The sequence below is a fragment of the Pygoscelis adeliae genome, unplaced genomic scaffold, assembly GCF_000699105.1.
Source record: "Pygoscelis adeliae isolate BGI_AS28 unplaced genomic scaffold, ASM69910v1 Scaffold421, whole genome shotgun sequence".
Taxonomy (NCBI): Eukaryota; Metazoa; Chordata; class Aves; order Sphenisciformes; family Spheniscidae; genus Pygoscelis; species Pygoscelis adeliae.
The window spans coordinates 72636-91910 of record NW_008824011.1 but is presented as its reverse complement, the minus strand read 5'-3'; the positions used below and the strand labels follow the sequence as shown (position 1 = coordinate 91910).

The following is a 19275-nucleotide window of genomic DNA, read 5'->3' as shown; positions in this document are numbered from 1 at the left end:
CCGCAGGCGCATCCCTGCCCTGGGCTGCTCCTCCTGTCCCTCCCAGCCCGGCCTCGTTGTGCCAAGGGGAAATGGACCCAGGCACCCCAGCCCCCGGACTGAGCTCCCAACCTACAAAAAACACCCAACAAAGCAGAAGTTTGCACAGAAATGGAATTACTCTTGCAAAACAAATTCCCCCAATAGCTCATTCCAGGGTCCTCAACCAAGAGTGGCTTTGGCCAGTGTGAAGGAATGCAACAGACTTGGCCTCTGCGTCAAAAATATTTTGAAACAGACAGCAATAAATTCTCCCTGAGAGATTTCACAGCAGAAAATGGGGGCAAAAGGTGTTGGGGGATGGGGACTAGCGTGCTCCAGTAACCGTGGAAAAAGTCACCGCAGGAAAACTGGGGCCGCAATGGGGGTAGGCCGGGAAACGGGACAGGAACAGCCACCTCCTCCCTCCCAGCACAGCGGGTGCCGGCGCAGCGCGGGAGCGAGCACGAAGCGCTGCTGACAGAGCTGTGCTGCAGATAGAGCTGAGCTCTGCTGCCGGCAGAGCGGCGCGGGCCAGCATCCCCCTGCACGGCTGCGCATGCTGCCGGGCAGGTCTGTGCCGGAGCTGCCGGGGTCCACACAGTGGAGGTTTCCCAGTGCCGGCTCCGTGCCCTGTGCTTTGGGTAAATCCCCAGCCCTGCAGCCGCCGCGCGGAGCCAGGGCAGGCCGGGGCGGCAGGGGCTGCTGACCTCCTGGGCACCTCGGGGTTTTGCATCCTGGCCGGTTTGGCCACCAGCTCTGGGAGCACCATGCCAAGCTCCAGCTCGTCCCCTGCACTGGGCAGCCGTGCTGGCAGCACTGCTGGCCAGGGAGGCGCATTGCAAACTGGCTGGGGTGGCTTTCCCAGTGGAGGAACAGGGCCAGGCTGGGGGTGCTTTATTTCTGCACCGAGGTCTGTGCGCAATGAGCCCGGGATCAGCTGGCAGCCCAGGAGCTGTGTGCCTGCAGTGGCAGCGGCTGGGTCCGGGACACGGTGTCCCCGTGATTCCCAAGGCACCGGATGCAGCTACGGGAGACACAGGGCATGCGGGTGCTGTAACATAACGTGCCGCACGTGGTGCCAAGGTTTCATCCAGAAAGTTCCCAGCCTGCTGGAAGGTCTGGGGCTGGGCAGTGAGCCGCGTTTCTGCCAGCACGGGAGTGCGTCTGGTCTCACCTGCGTCAGCACACGGGCAGAGTCCAGGCAGCGCTCGCAAACACGTGGGCAAACAGCAGCAGGCAGGGAGCTGGCCAGCTGCGCCTTCCCCTCTTAGGGAGCATCCCGCCTGCTCCCCCCAAGCCCCAGGAGGTGCCTGTCACCCCCTGTCACCCCAGGGCATCCAGGGACCACTGCAGCCTCGCACTGAGCCATGCCCCCGAGCTGCCCACTCCTGCCCAATGTCCCTTCCCTGCGCTGCAGCAAGCCGAGCTGGCTCCTGGGGGGACGTGCCGCTGCTGTTAGGGCTTTTCGAGCCCATCGCAGTATGGCCCTGGGCAGAGCCAGCTCCCATGGCAAGGGGTCAGAGGGGACGTATGCCCACCATGCCCCCAGGGACACGTTGGCATCTACAGCCACGTGCCAAGGCCGGGCTGTGGGGCTGGAGCTGAACCACCCTCACCAAGCCCCTCAGCCTGGCACAGTGGGGATGGGCTCCAGAGGCTGCGGGATCCCACAGCCTGGGGCTGTGCACGCAGCTGGTGGTGCAGGAGCAAGGGTCCCTGTGCTGGCAGGGGCTGAGCGCGCCGGGCAGCAGCCAAGGCCAGAACCCATTAATGCGGCTCGGTACAGACGTTACAGATTAACTCCCTTGTTTGTCCCATATTCCCCGGCAGGAGCCTCCTGCCAGCACCCGGGGTCCAAAAGCACAGCCAGTGCACGCTCACACAGCTGTGCCGGGTGCTGTACGGGCCCCACGGCCCTCGGAGCTCCGCAAGCACTGCAGAGCGCAGCCAGGACTGTCCGTTACAGGGCACCAGTGCCCACAGTGTCAGCAGTGCTGGGGCTCCGGCCACCAGCCACAGGAGCCACAGCAGCACCCATGAGCTACGCAACAGTTTGGTCAGAAGAAGCATCCGAGTGCCTGTTTATTGGGGAAGGGTGGACACGAGGCAGCTCGGCCCGGGGAGTGCCCATCCCGCAGTCCTGCAGTGTGCTCCTCCTGTGGGCTCCCGATGCAGCCCAGCGCGCCGTCCCTGTCCCTGTCCCCAGAGCTTGGCACTGCCGCAGCAGCCAGAGCTCAATGTCACCTGGGCCCCAGCAGCCCTGGAGCTGCAGTGGCCGTGGGGCCGGGGTGGGCGTTTTGGGCATCCCAGAGCATCCTGTGGCCCAACACCCCTGGGCTGCGGCCAGGCCACAGCGGCTGCCATGCCACCTGCTCCCACCACCCTGGGCAAAACCTCGGCATGGACCATGGCTCCAAGGGGAGCTGCGGCTTTGTGCAGTGCCCAGCTCTGGTCGGCACCATCGCCCTGCGTGCACCGACCTACCTTGGGGAGGGGGCAGGAGCTTCGGTCCCAGAAGAGTAGAGCAGCCATGGGCACCCCACAGCCCTTTGGGTGGTCTCCTGGATGGAGTCTCCAAAAATCGCTCCTAGGGACTGTTTTTCAGAGGCTTTGTGTCCGCCTTTGGCAGCACTGCGGTGCCGAAATGAGAGCTGAGCTCCTCTGAAAACCTGACCCTGAGCACACGACATCCCAGGGATGGGGAGGGCAGGTCCTGGTGGAGTGGCAGAGCCAGCCTGACCCCGGGGCTGCCTCCAAGGCCGCACCTGACAGCCGGACACGGACCACCCGCACCGGTGAGGACAGGGGCAGCGGCAGCCCCAGCCCTGTCAGAGCCCGCCGGGCAGCGGGGCCAGGCTGAGGTTGAGGAAGCCCCCATAGTGGAAGGGTGGCAAGTGGGGGGCACAGGTGATGGCAGGGGGCAGGCAGGCGAGGGGGTTGGCTCCACATGCTCTGACGTCCTGCTCGCTGCTGAAGTAGACGCTGTCGGGCGAGTCCACTGAGGGGTCCTCATCGAAGTAGTTGTAGGGCCTCAGGAAAAAGCCAATGCCGTTCCCCACGGTCACTGTGTTGGGGATGTCTTCGGCGTGGGGGACATGCAGGAACCCCACAGAGATCCAGGCGACCAGGTCCTGGGCAGGAGGGGAGCCGGGCACCCTGTCAGGCTGAGCGGGACCCTTCCAGCCTGGCAGCCGCCCAGTTTGGCTGCAGGATGGGTCAAGCCTCTGGCCAGGGCAGGAGCCGGGGTGGCACCCACGGTGCTCGGCTCCCCTCCACCCAGGGGACCCCAGCTCACCTCATTGGTGATGGTCTCGTTGTTGATGAAGTCGGCAAAGACAATGGTGGGTGTCCAGGGGTCGTTCTGGTTGTAGATGCTGGTGCTGGTGGGCTCCTCCTCCTTCCGTCGTGTGACAGCCAGCTGGTACCTGCCAGCACAGGGAGCAGAGCGGCTCGTCAGTGCCGGCGCAGGGCAGGGCGACTGCTACATCGCCGCCTGGGGATGCACCGGCAAACTGTGGCTGGATGCATCCTTGGCACGTGCCCGGGGACACAGTCTGTCCTGGGTCAGGGAGGGAAAGGGCTGGCACAGACTAGCGACAGGCAGCAGCCCCAGCACCTTTGGGCTCGCGGGGGATTGCTCACTGCCCACAGCTGCTCCAGCACGGCCGGGAAACACAAACACGTCTAGGCGCAGATGCTGCTGCTCGCTGCCCGACACACTCACTTCAGCCACAGCCACTTTTAACTTTTACAACCTCCCCCAGAATGTGAGCCCTTAAATTTCACGCTGGCAGTGAGCCAGTTCTGTGTTCATCCCAAGCATTTTCCAAAAGACATTCTGTCCTTACATAAAGATATCAAGGCTTTACACTGGGGATACCAGTGCTCCCCTTGGGAGTTCATCCTACAGCCTGGTTGCTCTCACAGGGAAAAACACATGTGATTACTCTAAATTAATCTTATCTGGGGTCAGATTCCTGCCTGTGAACTACTATGAAGAGATGTCATTGAGCAACTTTTCAAGGGATTTTCAGAGCCAAAAAATATGCATGTTCGCTGTTTAACCCTTCCCTGCAGCCTGGCACAAGCTTGCTGAGTGGCAGGGCCCCCCTCCACTGGGAGGCAGGAGCAGCCGGGGACACGGTGGCAGGGTGGGAGGAGAGGGGTTGGGGACCATGCGCGCCCCAGCCCTGGCACCCACCTGCCCCAGCTGATGGATCTCTCCATGGGGCTGCTGGTGGGCAGGTGCTCCCCGGCAAAGCTGGTGATCTGGATGCGGTAGCTGCGTGGATGTCCCCACTTGTTCGGCTTGGGGCTAGCAAAGGAGATGTAGCGGGGCATGGGGGCATTGAGCGGGAACGCCGCCTCGTCCTCCCTCTCCAGCCTCTTCCTGCAGAGGTATGGCCGCTCGATGGTGTTCTGCATGCTCCAGGGATCTTTCACGAGCTCGTATGCCATGTCTTGGGTCTCCAGAGAGTTCAGCTGCCCTGTGAAGTAGAAGGGAAAACCCTCTCAAGCTCCATGCCCTGCGCAGAGCTGCAGCCCACAGGGAACCGCAGCCATGCACAAAGGTGCCCAAGACCTACCGTCGACATCCAGGTCCACCTTGTAGTGGATGTGGTGGAGGTGCATAGTCCCCAGTGTGTGGGGCCCAACCCTGTTGCCATAGTCGGTGCCTCGGCCATGGAGGAAGGAGGAGCTGATGTAGCCAGTGGCGTGCACCTGGACCTCCACGGCCCCGCTGCTGTGGAACATGAAGTCCCAGATGTAGTCGTAGTTGATGAGAGTGGAAATGGCACGGATGACTAGCGTGTTTTTCCGCAGCCCACCATAGTACAAGGACTGTGAGTCGGAGAAGTGGCGCCGCAGAGGGAGGGCAGCGTCATGCTCAAAAATGCAGAGTGAGTTTTGGTTGGTTTTGGGGGTCTCTGACTCTGCCAGATAGTGCCGGTCCACGTAGGTCGCCGTGTAGGGGCAGTCGAGGCCCCGGACAAGCTCGTAGGCAAACCTGCCGATGCCGAAACTCCCATCAAGGTAGCGGGTTGACATGCCCCCAGGGCAGTTGGAGCTGTACAGGGCTAAGGCTTCCTGGAGACTCAGCTCGTAGACAATCCTCTCCCCACGGTACCTGATGTCAAAGAGGCGTGGGCCGGAGTTGGGGTTCATGCCAAAGGTGATGCTCCAGCCCTGGAACGTGACGCGGTTGTCCCTGATGCTGTAGCGGGGACCCTGGGGCTCGTACTGCAGCGGTCCCGGGGAACCGGGTGGGTGCCTGGGTCTCATCGAGCCCAGCACTGCTTTGGCCTGGGGCTTCTTGATCCTGACAACCTCCAGCAAGTTGGCCACAAATGCATCCTCCACATCCCCCATGCTGGCAAAGTACCGGCCGTTGTAGAAGACTTGGTGCAGCCGCCAGCAGGAGACATGGAGATCCCCATGCTCCACCAGCACCTCCAGCCCCACCGGTGAGAGGTAGTAGCCGGTGCCAGCCATGCTGTGGAAGAGGACAAACCAGGTCGCGCGATCGCCAGACTTGAAGCCCCGCGGGGCCGTCGTGAGGATAGCCAGGTCAGTCCCGTCGGACTCACAGCACGCATCGAGGAAGGGAACACTTGGCTTTTTAAAAACCCTGCCATCTGTTTGTATTCAACAGCCAGTGTTGGTCTGCGGTGGTACGGCACCTTCCCCCCGTACTTCTGCACTGTGACGTCCCGGTGATACGCTGGCGTCGGCAGCGGACCCACCACGTACTCGGTGACGTTGGGGTCTGGCTGGTTCCCAAAGTACAGCACAGCCAGCGCCTCCCGGGGGGGGCGAGCCCCACCACCATCCAGGAACCGCAGCACCTCTGCCTTGGCGGGGACCTGCACGTCGACGGAGGCGATGCAGTTGTCGGAGGGTTTTGCACGCGAGGCATCGACCAGCTGCACCCCAAGGTTTCCCTGCAGGTACCGCACCACTTGCACCATCTCTTCGGGTGTCAGATCGGCAAAGACCAGGCTCTGGCCGTCATCGGCGTCCTCCTGCTCCCGGGGCTGGTGCTGGCAGGTGCTGGGGGCCCTTCCTCTGGTCAGCAACACACAGACTAAAGCAAATATCGTGGCTAAAGCTAAAACAAGGAGGATGAGCACAGTTTTCATGTGCATGTCTGCTGAGGCACTGAGCGTTCCTGCAGTCCGGCAGGGTGTGTTTCCAGCTGCAGAATCCTCCCAGTGACTCTCCAACAGAAGGGGCTGGGTTTGGTTGGGTTTGTTTTTCCCTTGTTTTCTCAACGGGGAACAGCCCGGGGGAGCTCGCAGGGAGATGTTCTCAGATGTGCCTGGGATTTGCTGGGAACCGTAAAAGGCAACTTTGCTCTGCTTCCCCCAGCGGGTCATAATTTTAACTTAATGCTTCTGCATCTGTCCTTCCCCTCTTGTCCTACATGCTACGCTGCAGACCTTGGAGAGGACAAATCCAGTCACTTGGGGGAAATAAATGCATCTCCCTGCACCTCCTTCTCTTAACCCTGCAGATGCAAAAAGCCAGGCAGGCAGCAGAGACAGCAAGGATGACGCTCCTCTGTGCAGAGCACTGCTGAGCACAGCACTGTGGCCCCATCCTGCCATGGCCCTGCCGTCACCAGCAATGCCTCTACAGCCTGTGCAGAGACATGGCAGCATCACACGCTGCTGCCTCCAACCCCACGCGTGGGGAGGCACCGGTGCTGCAGCTGGGAGGGAGAGAGAGGACAGCTGCTTGTCACCCCCCCAGAGGTGGCTTCTGATCCTGGGCTACACCCTGGCATAGACAGGGCTGCAAGGAGGGGGACGAGGGCTCCAGGGCCCACCGAGCATCCTGGCAAATGGGCAGTGGTGCTGGCCGTGCTGCACCGTCAGCAGCCGTGCAGCTTCTGCGCCCTGCTTCGAGCCTGGAGGAGGGCTCTCATGTGAACCTGGCCAGCATTGGGCTGCGGTGGGCTGAGCTGGCCCACGTGCTGCCCGCGGGGCTGAGGTTCAGCTAGTTGGCACAGAGGCACCCGTGGTGACAGTGCTGGCGCAGGGACAGCGAGACACCTCCCTGCAATAGTCCCCTCCATTCCCCTCACCTGCACCCGGCAGCGAGTGCCTGAGAGCTGCAGCCCGAGCGGGTCCTGGCTCTGCCCCCAGCCTCGCCCCCAGCACGCACAGAGCTCAGTGCCAGCGCCCGCCTCGGTCCTCCCCCCAGAGCCCGGGGACTCCCCAGCCCGTCCTTCCTGCCCTCTGGCTGGACCATCCCCACGCCCGGACGGGCACCCAGAGCCTTGCTGCTGGGCCGGTTTGTGGATGCAGGGAACGCAGCGAAGACCCAGCATCATCCTCCCAGCAGACGCTGCTTTAAGTCGTAAGAACGAGACACTCGAGAGAGCACTGCACCAGAATCATTTTCATTTTTTTAACCTGAGATAGGCACTACACAATGCTTGCTTCTACAGCAGAGGAACAGGATTTTCTCCCGACTTTCCTCCTGCAACAGACTCAAAGTCAGCAATTAACAGAGATAACGTAGACTCCTGTCTGGCATCATGCCAGGAAGATTATGCTTCCCTTTTAAAGAGCACTATTTTAAAAGCAATGATAAAAAGTGAAGCCGTTGCACAACTGGAAATTGAGACAACTTCACTAAAAAACTGAAAATCTGAGACAGAACAGTCAACCTGGTGTCTCTGACTGTGTCTCCTAACACCATCCTGTAGCGTCAAAGCCTGCTCATATTTTGGAAACCATCATAGGTGAACGGGGGGAAGTTTGGCAAACAAGAGGCAGTTTTGGGCAGGCATGCAACAGGGTTGATTTCACATGCCGTGAAGTCCTGCTCGCTGGTGAAAAACACGCCATCGTGCGAGTATATGGAGGGGTCCAGGTCATAGTAGTTGTAGGGTCTCAGGAGAAAGCCGACCGAGTTTCCCACCGTCACAGTGTTGGGAATATCCTCAGAGTGAGGGATGTGAAGGAAACCAGCGGTTATCCAGGCAACAAGGTCCTAGGCAGGGAGGAGCCACAAGACCACAGTTATTTCAGAAGCCTGGTGCGGGAGCAACCAAAATCTGCGCAGGGGCCATGGAAAGTTACAGGAGAGCAAGAGGGGACCTCCACAGGCACCAGCTCAGCTGCGTTCCCACATGCTGAGCTCCCCCCTCCTGGGAAAGATCCCCTCCCTTCTCCAAAGACCTGCCCGCAGCCACGGTCACAGACGTCCACCCAGCAGAAGGGCCCTTGCCCTGACCCCTGTGGCCAAGTCCCAGCCTCGCAGAGATTTTCCTGACATTTTGCCAGCATTTCTCCATAGGGAGAAATGAGCTCCTGCTCTGCACTCTGATCTACGCAGTCTGACCAAAGCACCAAGCAGATACACAGAAAAGGGGATGCTCAAACTTGCTTTCCTCATTCCCTGGGGCTGCTGCTCTCCCAGCTGAGCCTGCTGTCCTGCGGGCAATGCTGGGGTCGCTTGGCCCCTGGGGCAGCTCTCCAGCCCAGGGTACCCCCACCCACCTCATTGGTGATGGTCTCGTTGTTGATGAAGTTGGCGAAGGCGACGGTGGGCGTCCAGGGGTCGTTCTGGTTGTAGATGCTGGTGCTGGTGGGCTCCTCCTCCTTCCGCCTGGTGACGGCCAGCTGGTACCTGAGGACAAGAACAGAGATGGGAAGCAGCCCTCTGGGGCAGGGCAGAGCTAAAAGCCAGATCCCCAGAGAGTCTGCAGAGCACAAGCCTGCTCCTACGGAGTAACCCCATAGGGGTTCTTCCTCCCCATAGGAGAGCGTCTGCCCTGTGCCTCCCCATCAAGGAATATCCATGCGATGCCTCCCCAGCCAGTGGGGCTGGGGGCATCTCTGAGAACCTGCTGTCCCAGTCAGAGAAGCCTGACCTTGCCCAGCTGATGGCCCTCTCCATGGAGCTGGCTTCGGGGACATGGTCCCCGGCAAAACTGGTGATCTGGATCCTGTAACCGCGCTGGTGGCCCCACTTGTTTTTGCTGTTGGCTGCGAAGTAGATGTATCTGGGCATCTTCGACTGGAGCCGGAAGGCAGCCTGGTCCTCCGTGTCTAGGACTTTCTTGGTGAGTCGTGGCCGCTCTATCTGCTGCTCTGGGCTCCAGGGAGCCCTCACCATCTCAAATGCCATGTCATGAGCCACCAGGGAATTTTTCACCCCTGCAAAGCAAAAGCAAAGTCACTGAGGAGTGTCCCCACAGTCCCCTGTGCCCCACGGACATCACTGCAGCCAAAGCTTGCTCTCTTCATCCTCCTTTCCTGCACCCCAGGTTCCAAGCACCGGCTCCTACCTGTGAGAGCAGCTACCGCTCCACAGCTCCACAGCAGCATGACTATACATCATGTACATTTATCTATGGCTGTGTGACTGTACATTTGTCTCACCAGGCAACACCACACTGTGGCAGACACCACCATCCATGGGGAGACTCCCCCCTCTGCGAGGGACAAGAGGGGACCCTCGACCCAGTGCAGAAGAACAGGTTCCCAGTGCAAGCACAGCCTAATTAACTCAAGCGCCTGATGGCCCAGGCACTGTGTTTGTACTCATCAGCATGCATCCTGCGAGCTGCAAAGCACTAGGAAGAGTCCAGGCTGTGAGACATTTGCACATCACAAAACTGGAGCAGTGCTGTGCAGTTCAGGTCTTTCCACAAAGAAGAGTCATGAGCCAGAGGCTCAGAGCAACAGGAGGGGCACAAGAGCAAATAAATCTGGGGACAAGACAGCAAAGAGCTGGCTGAGAGCGCTCGAGGGCCAGCGCCAGCACGGCTCTGGCAGAGGGGCCGGTGCTCGGCATCCGCTGCCTGTCCCGGCTGGAGCGCATGGTGTAACACCCTCCCGTGCTCCGCTCCCCTCGGCCCCATGTGGATTTCCAGCCTGCATAAAGGCCATTTCAGAGCTGAACCTCTGGTCATCCTGGAAGGTTTGAGCAGTGCCTTGGGCCTGAGCCCCAGGGCTGCCATCGAGGTCAGCACCAGAGCCAGAGCCCCATAGAAGAGGATCCACGCCCAGCAACCACCACTGTGCTTGTTTTCTTCCCTTTTCTAATGTGAACAAAACTTTTAACCCCACACCTCCCCTTCCAGTGATAGCAGTGACACTGATTTCATCTGCCTTTTCACTGTTCTTGCAGTTTTGCAATCCTCCATTTTTACCTAAGTACTCAAAACTCATCCTAAAACCACATGGAACAGTCTTTAAATTTGCGTTTCCCAATTAAAAGGAAATTGGGAAATTTTTAATAGATGTCAGGAGCACACAGCAAATGCAATTTCAGCAGTGTCAGGAGCACACAGCAAATGCAATTTTAGCAGGAGTGTGAGGACAGATGTGTGGCATAAATGGTAGGGGAAGACCTAGAAAACTGCAGCCGACGCTCCCATTGCTGCTGTGAGCGAAGGATCTCTTGTACCCCTGGCAAAACACAGCACAGCCCTAAGCTCAGAGCTGGCCGCCAGCCCAGCATCTGCCTGCTGTGCCCGCAGCCCTACAGAGAGGGCAGCTGCCGGTCCCACTCGCACACGAGCAGCGGGAACGGCTCAACAAAGCTGTAGGAAGTAGGAATGTGAGCTGGAAACCACGTCCCAACAAACCAGCTTGATCAACTCCGACTATCATTTGGGGCTCAGGACAGGGGCAGGGCGCGGAGGGAAAAATCCCGACTTCTGCAGAGCCTCGGAGCCATCGAGGCCAACGGGGCAGAGTCGGGGCTGGGTCTGTCTGCCCAGGCAGGAGGGGAAGGACCCCTTCCCATTAGGGGCACGGGCTGGGCACATGGTGGTGCTGGCGTTACCCAGCCCAGGAAGCCACAGCTCTGCACGACACTTACGGGTAACTGCATGGGACAGAGGGGGAACCTCTCCCTGTAGGACAACAGCTTTTCACTGCTCTAAAAACAGAAGGGAGGCAGCTCTGTGTCAGCACACCATCCTACCCCACATACGGAAAGAAAAATCTGTAGAAGGATCAAAAAAATGTCAATTTGGGGGAGTCTAAAAGTACTCAGGGAGGGCACAAAGGAGAAACAAGACCCAGACCTACCTCCCACATCCAAGTCCACTTTATAGTTGATGGAATGGGTGTGTATCGTACCCAGCGTGTGCTCCCAAACCCTGTTGCCGTATCTCAGACCATCCCCGTGGAGAAAGGATGAGCTCGCGTACCCCGTGGCCTGGACCTTGCCTTCGATGGCCCCGTTCTGGTAGAAGATGAAGTCCCACACGTAGTCGTAGTTGCCCACGGTCGCAATGGACCGAACCACCAGAGCAGAGTTGACCTGCCCCCCATAGTAGAGCGACTGCAAGTTGGAGTAGTGGCGCCTCAGAGGGGAGCCCAGGTTCTGCTCAAAAATGCAGAGGGCATTTTTACTAATTCTAGAGACGTGGGAATGAGCAAGGTAGTGCACATCCAGATACGTCGCTAAATATGGGCGCAATGGACCGAACCACCAGAGCAGAGTTGACCTGCCCCCCATAGTAGAGCGACTGCAAGTTGGAGTAGTGGCGCCTCAGAGGGGAGCCCAGGTTCTGCTCAAAAATGCAGAGGGAAGCCTTTCTCTTACTGGGGCTTAGGGTCTCAAACAGAGAGTGTGTGTCGACGTAGGTGGCCGAATATGGGCAGTCGACCCCTCGCACCAAGGGGGAGGTGTAGCGCCCAATGCCAAAGCTCCCATCCATGTACCTCGTTGACATCCCTCCAGGGCAGTTGGAGCCGTACACTGACAACGCCTCTTGGATGCCGATTTCATAGGCAACCCTCTCCCCCTTGTGTCGGATGTCAAACAGGCGCAGGCCGGTGTTCACGCTCATCCCAAAGGCAAAGCTCCAGGCCTGGAAGAGGACGTGGTTGTTCCTGATGCTGTAACGGGGACCCTGGGGCTCGTACTGCAAAGGGAACAGCGCAGCCGAAGGCGCTCGGGGCTTCATGGACGAGAAGTCCCCATCCCGCGGCGCTTTCCTCACCTTCTCCACGCTGATGCGACCCTGCACGTAGGCACTCTCCAGCTGAACCATGTCCCTGTAGTACTGCCCGTTGTAGAAGACCCTGTTCACCGCCCACCGGGAGATGTCCAGGCTGCTGTGGTCCACCAGCACCTCCAGCCCCACCGGGTGCACAAAGAACCCACTCACGTTCTGAAACACGATGAACCAGGACTTACGGTCCCCGGACTGAAACCCGTGAGGGGCTGTGGTCTGAAATGCCACGTTGGTGCCGTCATACTCAAACACTTCTTTCAGGAAGGTTGGGGCTGCAGCAAATGCCACCGTCTCTAAGAATGCTCCCACCTGCTTGTACTCACTGCCCAGCATCGGTCTGCGGTGGTACGGCACCTTCCCCCCGTACTTCTGCACTGTGACGTCCCGGTGATACGCTGGCGTCGGCAGCGGACCCACCACGTTCGGTGACGTGTTGGGGTCTGGCTGGTTCCCAAAGTACAGCACAGCCAGCGCCTCCCGGGGGGGGCGAGCCCCACCACCATCCAGGAACCGCAGCACCTCTGCCTTGGCGGGGACCTGCACGTCGACGGAGGCGATGCAGTTGTCGGAGGGTTTTGCACGCGAGGCATCGACCAGCTGCACCCCAAGGTTTCCCTGCAGGTACCGCACCACTTGCACCATCTCTTCGGGTGTCAGATCGGCAAAGACCAGGCTCTGGCTTGTGGATCCCATCTTCTCCACGATGCGGGGCTGGGATTCACAGCTGGGTGATCGCCTCCCCCTGCTCAGCAGCATGCAGGAGAGAATGAAGATTATCACCGCAGCCCCAACCAGGAGAACGTAGGGAAGTTTGGGGTTCATCTCTCCGAGTGCAGAGACAGTGCACGGGGTTCGGCTGCAGCATCTAGAGTATGTCCCTCACCTGCAGACCAGGCTCTTAATTCATTTGCCGACTGTGGGTGTAAACGCATCACTTGTGATGTGGGGAGAGGGCCTGGAGCTCGCGTGGGACTCCGAGAGATCACAGGTCCCAACCAGTTCAGCCTGTTTCCTCCCCACCCCAGACACACCAAGGAAGCCAGCTGGGGAGCTGGTGCCTGACTCACTCCTCAAGCTACTGATGGGTTTCTCCGCTGCAGGGTGACACCATGAAGAGTCCCAGCCTCGGTCTGCCCAAGGGCCTTTGCTTCTCCCAGCATCTCCCAGGACACCCCGTCCCGTCTCATCTGGGAGCGCAGCGATGCCGCAGGGGCAGGTTCAGCCAGCCCTGTTCCTTCCGCACCCCGGTGCCTCGGGACCAGCACCGCTCCCCTGAAGGGCTGGTCTAGGCTGGTGCTCCAGGAGAGCCCAAGACCCACCGGCTCCCCAGCACCTCCATATGCCTGTTCTCCCTGTCACCATTCTCTGCTGCCTCCAAGTCCCTCCCAACCCTGAGGGAAGGAACCTGGCAGCTCCAGCCTGGCTCCAGCTGCGGCAGACTGGCCGAGATGAGAGGAAGCTCCCTTGCAAGAACAGGCAGCGCTCGCCGAACCCCTGGCAGCAAATGCAAGTGACAGGCAGCACCTGAGGCGGCTGCACCAGGAAGAGCAGAGGCTGCAGGATGGCTAACAGGACCCATCTGTCCCCATCCAGCCATCCCAACCCCACTCCAGCAGTCAGGATCCTTGGACAAGAGCTGTCACAGACAGAAATGGTTACTGTCAGGAAACCGTTCAGTACTCCTGACTGCACGATGGACCTTCCCTAGCGAGGAGAGCAGCGAGCAGCCCTTCAGAGGCAGCAAGCAGGGGGCCGGGGCGCTGAGGCCGCCCCACCGCGGTGTGAGGCGGTTGCTCCTGCATGGCCACCAGCTTCTGCAAGGCTGGCCCCACTGTGCCCAGCCCCACGCGAGGCGGCAGCAATACGTCACCGACAGCCGAGAATGGCTTTCCAGAGAACGGGGTCCACTTCACACCCTTCTGGTGGAGACAGTTTGAGGCACAGGCAGGGGCTGAAATCACTACGGCACTGGATCAATTTACCACTCTTGCGATCACGTTGATTTAGGAACTTATGTTTTCATTTTCACTTCCAGCCAGGGAATAATTGCCCTTTTTCCCTGCAGGTCCCACACCAGCCTCAGATCAGGATCCAAGAAACCTGTGTGGGAGATAACCCATTTTTGCTGTGCTGCAGTTTTACCTTCCCTGCGCTCGGAAGGGGAGGGATCCTGCAGGGTGCCTCTCAAGCATGCCGCACGGCCCCGAGCCCTGCTGCTCGGGACAGGGCTCCCCTCCCTTGCTAAGGGGAACAAGTCTGGGACTTTACACGGCTCTTCTCAAGACCATCTGGCAGCAGCCAGGGCTCAGGGGCTGCAAACAGAGCAGTGAACTGAGGGGCACAGCAGTCATGGAAAAGGACCTTGCCACCACACAGGAACTGTATTTTAGCATGTTTTTGAGCCTTGCTTACAGGAAGGGAACCAGTATCAGCCCTGTTTTCGACCGTAATGACAGCAGCAGCACCTTTCAAGGCCACGCAAACCACTGCATCGCAGGCAGGTACAAGAGAGGACACATGCTGGCACAGAATGCTTGCACTGGAGTCAGCTGCAGCTTGACGTACATAGTTCTCCGATTACTCCCCGCAATCCAGGAGACAGCACGGGTTACTGGAGCTGCATTTCTCCTCGGGCTGGTACAGATGCAGTCCACTGCCTACCAGCGATCTCTTTGGTCCTGTACAGATGTAAAACATTTTTTCCCCCCCTACCTTTTACAAGAGCAGGTTTCAATAACAGACACCTAATGCTGCCAATCTGTGCCCCCAGCACCACCACTGCCCTTGCACCTTCCCAGACTGCAGTAACTGGAATGGCCTTTAAGGGGAAGCAAAGCTGTCCTTTCAGGCCGAGCATCCTTGCGCCTTCCAGGGCGGATGCCAGCACTTCACTGCTCAGCCCACCAGACGGTGCAGAAGGAGCTGCTCCTGGACTCAAATAACCCTCCACAGGGATCCGCCGCCAAAAACCGTGACTCTGTGCAGGAGCAGGGGAATTCACTGGCTCACTACAGCGGCTTTGCAGCCCGAGACTCAGAATCCAACTTACAAGCGTTTCCTCAAAAGAGAAGCGGAGATAGAGCTGCATAAGCTCAGCCCTGCGGAGCACCAGTCCAGCTGCCCTGCTTTACGCTGGGCAGTCGAGATACAAAAAGGCCTTTCCCCAAGTTACAAGGAGTGCCAGGGCCAGCGTCAGGCGCAGGAAGAACAGGCTCACACCTTCAGCCCTGCAGACAGGGCTGCGTCTCCCTGTCTGCCTGGCCGTGCCTGTGGCAAAACTCACTGTGCCAGACATGAGGCCTCAAGGAAACACAAACATTTTTCAGCTGCTACCTTTCATGCTTTCCCTGGACTCAACACAGAGCTCCCAGACCATTCAGACTGCCTTCAACTCCATGACCTTGACAGACTATTTTATACATAGAAAAATAATTGTGGAATGAAAGAAGAGGTTAGGAGAGTGAAAAAGCAGAGTTCCAAGGTCAGTTATTAGGGATTCTACAGACGAGGAGGCAATCCCCCCAAAGCTCTGGGGTTTACCCAGTATAATGACAGACATTATAGGAAGACCCAGACCTACCTCCCACATCCAAGTCCACTTTATAGTTGATGGAATGGGTGCCTATCGTACCCAGCGTGTGCTCCCAAACCCTGTTGCCGTATCTCAGACCATCCCCGTGGAGAAAGGATGAGCTCGCGTACCCCGTGGCCTGGACCTTGCCTTCGATGGCCCCGTTCTGGTAGAAGATGAAGTCCCACACGTAGTCGTAGTTGCCCACGGTCGCAATGGACCGAACCACCAGAGCAGAGTTGACCTGCCCCCCATAGTAGAGCGACTGCAAGTTGGAGTAGTGGCGCCTCAGAGGGGAGCCCAGGTTCTGCTCAAAAATGCAGAGGGAAGCCTTTCTCTTACTGGGGCTTAGGGTCTCAAACAGAGAGTGTGTGTCGACGTAGGTGGCCGAATATGGGCAGTCGACCCCTCGCACCAAGGGGGAGGTGTAGCGCCCAATGCCAAAGCTCCCATCCATGTACCTCGTTGACATCCCTCCAGGGCAGTTGGAGCCGTACACTGACAACGCCTCTTGGATGCCGATTTCATAGGCAACCCTCTCCCCCTTGTGTCGGATGTCAAACAGGCGCAGGCCGGTGTTCACGCTCATCCCAAAGGCAAAGCTCCAGGCCTGGAAGAGGACGTGGTTGTTCCTGATGCTGTAACGGGGACCCTGGGGCTCGTACTGCAAAGGGAACAGCGCAGCCGAAGGCGCTCGGGGCTTCATGGACGAGAAGTCCCCATCCCGCGGCGCTTTCCTCACCTTCTCCACGCTGATGCGACCCTGCACGTAGGCACTCTCCAGCTGAACCATGTCCCTGTAGTACTGCCCGTTGTAGAAGACCCTGTTCACCGCCCACCGGGAGATGTCCAGGCTGCTGTGGTCCACCAGCACCTCCAGCCCCACCGGGTGCACAAAGAACCCACTCACGTTCTGAAACAAAACGAACCAGGTGATCCGATCTCCAGACTGGAATCCACGGGGGGCGGCTGTCAGGGCTGCTAGACTGGCTCCATCATACTCCATTACTTGACGCATGAAAGATGGAGCTGTGGGGAACACTTGGCTTTTTAAAAACCCTGCCATCTGTTTGTATTCAACAGCCAGTGTTGGTCTGCGGTGGTACGGCACCTTCCCCCCGTACTTCTGCACTGTGACGTCCCGGTGATACGCTGGCGTCGGCAGCGGACCCACCACGTACTCGGTGACGTTGGGGTCTGGCTGGTTCCCAAAGTACAGCACAGCCAGCGCCTCCCGGGGGGGGCGAGCCCCACCACCATCCAGGAACCGCAGCACCTCTGCCTTGGCGGGGACCTGCACGTCGACGGAGGCGATGCAGTTGTCGGAGGGTTTTGCACGCGAGGCATCGACCAGCTGCACCCCAAGGTTTCCCTGCAGGTACCGCACCACTTGCACCATCTCTTCGGGTGTCAGATCGGCAAAGACCAGGCTCTGGCCGTCATCGGCGTCCTCCTGCTCCCGGGGCTGGTGCTGGCAGGTGCTGGGGGCCCTTCCTCTGGTCAGCAACACACAGACTAAAGCAAATATCGTGGCTAAAGCCAGGATGAGGAGGAGCAGCACAGTTTTCATGTGCATGCTGCTGCTGGTCCTGAGGCATTCACAGCAGCTTTCGGAGCAGGGTTTCTAGCTGCTGCCTCTGTCAGTTTACACTGCACTGGATGGATTAGCACGGAAAGTACAAAAGACTGGGAGAGGCTAGGGGAGGAGATCTGAAATTCGTGGTGACCAGAAAGGGCAGATCTCGTCTCTCAGCTGCAGCCTTCTCTGTCCTCCTCCACGAGCAGTGCCCTGAAAGAACTAGTGGAGATGCAGGGTCAGTGACTCAGACAAGCTTCACATAATTCTGTTACTTTTTCAGTCCAACCTAGCTTCCTGAGGCTGCCTGTAAAAACGAAGATCCTGTAGTCAGCCTGAGGTGGCTGGGACCACTGTGAGGCTCTGACAAGCTGGGAATTGTTGCCACACTGTAGAATTTCACCTCTTTGCAACTCACCGAATTTCCTTGTTTACCAGGCTGCTTCCTTGTAAACATTCTCCCTGGCAGCATGATTCCAAGCTTGGAATTACTTTTTATTTTATTTCTTTAAATCTTCCATGTGGAAGCCTTTGCTGAAAACACACCCATCTGTGTAGTAGTAGAAAAACTTTGGCAGGCATGGAGAGATGTAGTTCAGGATGAGATTCAGGCCCCAATGCGCTGAACAACTAGCTCTTAGTTTGCACCTTTGAACAGTTACGAACTAATTAATCCCCCAGCATTCCACTGAAACAAGATCACGCAGCTTTTGTCTCTGCCTCCAGTTCAAAGATAAACTGAGGTGCAGCTTCTGAGAAGTTCCCTCAAGGACAAAGCAACCCCCAACCTGCGGCATCCAAGCAGGCAGCTGATGGCAGTGCCCGCTACCGCTGTGCTGCCAGGCTACTGTCGCCCAGGCTGAGCAGCCACCTCCAGGATTTCTACCAAAGGTTGTGACAACTGCCCTCTGCCATCCCCACCGAAGGGGTGCCTGCTGGTCTCACAGCACTGTTGAAAGGCCTTGGCAGAATGAGGCAGCCAGACAACGCGACTCGGTACTCCATCCTGCCACGCAGCAGACGCTTGGGCTAGACAAGACGCACCGCTTCAGCTACAATCCCTGCCTGTCCCTGAGCTGGTGCTGAGAAGCACAAGGCATCCAAGAGAACCAGGGCCGGAGATTCAACCCAACATTTCCACTCCTGCTGCCAGCCTCACCTCACCTCACCCTGGCCTTCTCTTCCTCCTCCCGTCAGAGTTTCCTGGTGGGAGACAGCTCCCCCCCAGCCTCAGCACGGCCTCCAGTTCTTCCTCTGCAGCGGATCTCGCCCTGGACTCAACCCCTCCACGGTCCTCCGGCCGTGCTTACCAGACACCACACTGGTAGGCAGAAGGCCACGTTGCCATAGGACACACTCCATTATCCTCACCACCACTGGCAGCCTCAGCCTTCTTTAGCCCAGGCTGCAGCTGTGCAGGTCAGAGGCACGCACGTCCACTCCGTGCCAGCACACGTCATCTCTGCCTCACTGGCCATCACACCAGCAAAGCCTGCAGAGCCACAGCAGTCAATTCACATGGCCGCTGTGCCAGAAGAGGGGCTCACTCTGTGGCACGGACACAAGCAATGGGAGAGAGAGGACAGATGAGAAGAGAGCCTTGGCTACACGGGATGCAACAGCTACAGGTTTCACAAGTACCCTGCTCTCATCAACTTTCAACTGGCCTCCAGTGGCAGAATCAGATGCCTCTGACTAGCCCCAAATTAAGCAAAGAAGTGCTGACTTCCAAGTCAGTCTTTCAATCCATGAAGTCAACAAGGCTTCGAGGATTACTTGGGGTTAGGCTTGAAAGAAAAATTCCCTTTTGGTGTAAGCCTAGAACATGGTATTCTTTCACTCAGAGTGCAGAGAGGAAGCGCTGTTGCCCCAGTTAAGGTTTAGAGCAGAGCCAGGACATACCTCCTGCCTCCTAGGAATTCAACAAGCCTTCTGCTGCAACACGCACCTACACAGCTGAGCCAAGACTGCTGCACGAACCTCTGAGGCTGCATGCACAATGCTCACGTTGACATTTCCTTAAAGAAGTACAAAAAGAGCAGATCATTCAGTTTTGACTTCACCTCTTGGTTTTGCATCCCAAGTCCCTAAAAGTCAAGGCATAGGCTGCAATTACAG

At 58.4% G+C, this 19275-nt stretch overlaps 3 protein-coding genes across 3 annotated transcripts; all 3 read right to left on the bottom strand.

Moving 5' to 3' along the window:
- Positions 1–2849: 2849 nt before the first annotated feature.
- On the bottom strand, positions 2850–6167 carry AOC3 (amine oxidase, copper containing 3). The gene is given in 5 exon segments (XM_009326786.1): positions 2850–3152; positions 3317–3446; positions 4223–4508; positions 4608–5624; positions 5627–6167. Coding segments are annotated over 5 exon segments (2277 nt in total).
- A 1303-nt stretch (positions 6168–7470) lies between these two features.
- Positions 7471–12110, bottom strand: LOC103919117 (membrane primary amine oxidase-like). Its single transcript, XM_009326577.1, has 6 exons — positions 11996–12110; positions 11616–11863; positions 11076–11407; positions 8906–9191; positions 8532–8661; positions 7471–8022 (listed from the first exon to the last, which is right to left on the bottom strand). Exons 1-6 carry the CDS (start codon positions 12044–12046, stop codon positions 7738–7740), a joined length of 1332 nt encoding a protein of 443 aa, XP_009324852.1. The 5' UTR covers positions 12047–12110; the 3' UTR covers positions 7471–7737.
- Positions 12111–14898: 2788 nt separating this feature from the next.
- On the bottom strand, positions 14899–17157 carry LOC103919284 (retina-specific copper amine oxidase-like). The gene is made up of 4 exons (XM_009326773.1): positions 16324–17157; positions 16043–16191; positions 15713–15747; positions 14899–14987 (listed from the first exon to the last, which is right to left on the bottom strand). The coding sequence occupies exons 1-4, from the start codon at positions 17155–17157 to the stop codon at positions 14899–14901; spliced, it is 1107 nt and encodes a 368-aa protein (XP_009325048.1).
- Positions 17158–19275: the final 2118 nt, after the last annotated feature.